This window comes from Lissotriton vulgaris, chromosome 6, assembly GCF_964263255.1.
Source record: "Lissotriton vulgaris chromosome 6, aLisVul1.2, whole genome shotgun sequence".
NCBI classification, from domain to species: Eukaryota; Metazoa; Chordata; class Amphibia; order Caudata; family Salamandridae; genus Lissotriton; species Lissotriton vulgaris.
The window spans coordinates 1,882,688,300-1,882,692,921 of record NC_141694.1 but is presented as its reverse complement, the minus strand read 5'-3'; the positions used below and the strand labels follow the sequence as shown (position 1 = coordinate 1,882,692,921).

At 40.8% G+C, this 4,622-nt stretch overlaps 1 protein-coding gene across 1 annotated transcript; it reads right to left on the bottom strand.

Moving 5' to 3' along the window:
* Positions 1–2,610: 2,610 nt before the first annotated feature.
* Positions 2,611–3,543, bottom strand: LOC147709763 (olfactory receptor 2D3-like). The gene has a single exon (XM_086926105.1). It carries the CDS (start codon positions 3,541–3,543, stop codon positions 2,611–2,613), a length of 933 nt encoding a protein of 310 aa, XP_086782231.1.
* Positions 3,544–4,622: the final 1,079 nt, after the last annotated feature.

Genomic DNA, 4,622 nt, shown 5'->3' with positions numbered 1-4,622 from the left:
ACAAGACCACCCCCCATTCTTCTACGGGAGTATCTCCTTTTGAACTGTTGAGAGGCAGAAAACCATGCACAGAATTTAGACCTGCATGGATGTCCAAATGGTTCAAATCTAATTCTACTCCCCAAGAAATTGATGAAAAAGTAAGAAAAAATAGTGAAAAAGTAAAATCCAAACAGAAGGAATACTTTGATGAGAGGAAACAGGTAAAAAAACAGAGAGTTTGCTGTGGGAGACAGTGTAAGAATAAAGAAACAAGGGTTTGTAAAAAAAGGTGAATCTAAGTTCAGTGAAACTGTAGTGTTGGACAAAATGTGTGGAAGTGCGGTTCGGGTTAACGGACAAAACTGGTGGAATGTTAACAAGGTGGTAAAAGTGAAAAATGTTAAGAACAATCCGCAGAGTTCAAACGATGCAAAAAATGTTTCACTTGTTAATCTCCAAGTGATCTCAGTGTTCAGCTTTCTTCTCCTCAACCCTCAACGGGTAGGAGGAGCATTAGAGCGATCAGAGTTCCGGTTAGATACCAACGTTAAATCTTTCTCCTTCCTCTGTGCCCTCTTCCTGTTCTCTGCTTTTCCTCTCTTCTGTCTCTTCTTTCTTTCCTCTTTGTTTTAGGGAAAGGAGATATGTAGTGAGCTAGTCCGCCTCGCGCGCCCTGTGTGCGATGCGCGAGGCGTAGGTCTCGTGCTGCCCGTTGGCATGTAAGGAGTGGTGACAGTTGGTGGCTTGGTGACATGGCCATTTTGTATGTACCTGGCCAGGGCTGTGACGTGCTTGCGGGAGCTGTGAATAAAGACTGTTCTTCAATAATTGATGTGTGCCTTCGTGTTATTACAAAGTTCTCCTTCAATATTTACCATGTAACCTGTTGATTGGTTGTTATGTTTCACTGATTATATCTCACAAATCAGCAACTTCGTACAAATGCTTAATTCCAACCCTTGGTTTCTGCCCTTATGGAAAACATTTCTGTTTGTAATGTCAAGGTGCTCATGTCAAATACAAGTTATAAATAACATTTTACAGTGCCTTTTTAAAAATACAATTTCAATCTTATACAGATTGTGGTAGCTTATAAAGAATCCTTTTAAGCATATATATTACGTTTGTCAGATATTTTATAGAGTTTGAAATCAACAACTTTGGTCTTACACGACTCAGCCAAGAGTCCACTGCAACCTAAATAAGCGAGAAAAAGAGTAGAACATGGAGGCAATGGGGACAACAGTGGAAAATACAGCAGTTGACACATTCCGGACCATCTTAGGGAATAGGTGACAAAAGCAGCTGCATTAGATATAGATAGAAGCACACATCAATGAACTATACAGTACAAAAGGAGAGAAATACATAGAAACAGAAAGGGAAACAGCAAATAAAATTACAGATTTGCAGATAACCAAGAACAGGAAAAGTGACAGATATCTTGAACAGTGAAAGCAAGAGTTGGCAGATTAGCCACACAGGTGACTGACAACATAAACAGGCACATAAAGAGAAGCAACAATTATTTGATAACAGCGTTATATAGATATATTGTGAGGGGTCTTAAGTACAGAGAGTAAAAAATGGACGGTACCATCAAAGAGGACATAAATGTTGGGTATGGAGAGAGGAAGTAGATTAATAGAATGGGATGAGAATGGTGGAATTAGAACATTGAGCAGTGTACTCTTTATGCGCCTTCGGCTGTTGATCTCTCTTAAGCTTCATCTTAGTGTACACACTCACGCATGGTCCTTTATGGCCATAGGCCCACCTTTCAAGTGGTGCAATATGTTTTGTCTACACCTGCATGAATGCTGCTAGCCGCTTCTACACATTGGGTGGCTGTGACTTGTTTCAGAAGAATCCACCAGTGTGTATGAAACAGCTTTATCCAAGATACAGATATGTGAAAATCCCTCTCACAATCTCAATCGAGTACCCATTCCTAAGGTTCTGTAATGTTAAAAAAAGGGAGTCATCTAGAGTTTGGTTGGGCCGGAAATCCCTCCATCATTAGATGTCTCTGCCTCCGACCGCCATGCATGGGTTTCTGGTCCCCTGTAGGGCAAATGATCAATGCCCTCCGCGTCAAAGGAAATAACTTCCTAAGTGTTTGGGGTCATTCATTTGTGGCTGCTCAAGATAACTAAACTCCTGCTTTGTATCAAACATGACAGCTACTTATGAAAGCCTGACTTCTTTCAATAGAGCCACTGCAGTGGGGTCTTAACTGAAGTCATATATATCCCTTCCTATGTTAGGGAGAGCTCTAAGTATAGCATTTACACTTCCCCTGTGAAGGTGGAAACAATGGCCTTCAAAGACATTGTAACACGTAAGCCCACTGACCATGCTTCAAATGATCCAATCAGAATATGTAATATTCTCTGCTCTTGAATATTTTGTTGATAAATCACTTGTTGAAAATGCATGCCTATCTAAGAAGCCTCAGCATGCTACAGTTTTAATGCCCCCATTCCAACCATGGATGATATATTTACATTTTTCTTCTTTAGCAGAAGTCTTGCCTTTGTAGCCCTTGATCACTATTGTTTTTCAAGTGTATCCCTTTGAAACTGTTCACTTCCTTTGAACATAAGCCACAGACCAATGTAAGATTACTCAGTAAAATATGCGCCTGTGAAGTTTCTGGACAGCCATCTTAACATCGTTGTTTCTCAAACTATAAATCATGGGATTAAGCATTGGGGGTGTGACAGTGTAAAACAAAGAGAAAACTTTCTCCTGATTTCCAGAGTCTCTAGACACAGGTTTCATGTACAAGAAGATGGCTGTGCTGTAGAATATGATGACAACAACTAGATGTGAGGCACAGGTCGAGAAGGCTTTGTGTCGACCTTCTGAGGAGTGGATTCCCATGATGGTGGCGACGATCTGGATGTAGGTGAAGAGAATGAGGAAGCTGGGGATTAAGAGCACAACTATCCCAACGGAAAAGATCACCATCTCTGCAATAAAAGTATCTACACAAACGATCTTTAGGAAAGCTGTGGCTTCACAAAAGTAGTGGTTGATCACACTGGCCCCACATGAAGGCAACTGTATTGTAAACAATGTGTCTAGCAGCCCCATCAGGCTGCCACACAGCCAGCAACAGACTCCCAAGATGATAGACAAAGATCTGCTCATGATAATTGTATACCGTAATGGCATCGCAATGGCCACATAACGGTCATACGCCATGACTGCTAGGAGCACACATTCTGTACACCCCATAAGAAGGTATGTGTACATCTGAGCAGCGCATGCAGTGAAGCTGATTCTCCTCCCCACAATCAGGAGTTGGACCAGCATGTTAGGGACTGTCACCGATGAGTAGCAGATGTCTACGAAGGAGAGGTTAGCCAGGAAGAAGTACATTGGAGTGTGAAGGCGAGAATCGCAAATACATACTGTGATCAGGATAGCATTTCCAATGACTGTGATCAAATATATGATGAAAAATAACACAAAGAGACCAATCTGCACATTGGGGTCTTCAGATAGTCCCAAAAGAAGAAAATTTGACGATGTGCTTCTGTTACTCGTCTCCATTGAGTTACCTCCTTTTTGCCTGTTGGAAGAAAAATAAAAGCAAAGCTTAAGAACACTGCATATTGAGGTGAAATGATTCATAATTGATCCTAGAACTTGAAGCACTGGAAGATCCTTCACTAGGTCTCTGAGCTAAAAGGTCATAAAAAGCCATGCGTGGTCACCATGGAAATAATTACATTCTTTGTGCTGTCTGATGACATTTTAAGCCTTTAAGCCCACAACCCAGTCTGCATGTATAGTAGATGGACTTCATGCAGTCTGTTTCCATAGTTCGCAGGATCTACCAGATATATCTCATGGATAAAACTGATACCCACAACATGTTAAAAATTACTATGTAGTCTTTTTTTGGAAGTTTCATGGAACAACCATTTAAGAGACAACATTTTATTTTCCACTTTGCATACATATATTTTTTTGTGTAGAAATTGTATCGCTCACAATATCTCTGATCATAAAACATTGGCCAGACTATAAAAACATTTAAAGCGAGTGCTGAAAAGGACTTTTTGGCATACTAAATCCCAAACAATTTTTCTGTTTCTACTGGCACACCATACCTCACATTGCAGATCCACCTTTTACCACATCTATATACTTTTTCCCCCTGTGAGTAGGCCATTGTAGTTGGGAAGGCCTTGCTATTGATGAATACCGAAGTGGGCAATTCAGCAAGACAATCCTTTATTACTATAAAAACCCTGCAACACATCTTCCCCTACCTAGGATTTCCACGCAAGGTACAAGCAACTATCTCTCTTATACTGCCTACTTGATTACGCCAATGGCCTCTACCATGGATCAGCTTTAACAACTACAAACAGACTACAACAAATTCAGAACTCTGCTGCCAGAGTACTCCTACATGTAAAGCCACAACAGCATATCTCCCCTGCCTTGAGGATGGATCTTACATTGGCTACCAGTGGCCAGAAGATACACCTTCAAGCTGTTTTGTATCATCCACAAAGTATTACATGGCACAGGACCACTTTTGATAAGGAATGAAATTACCAAATACACACAAGAAAGGAGCCTACACTCTAGATTGGAAACCCATCTCAAAACTCCAGCAT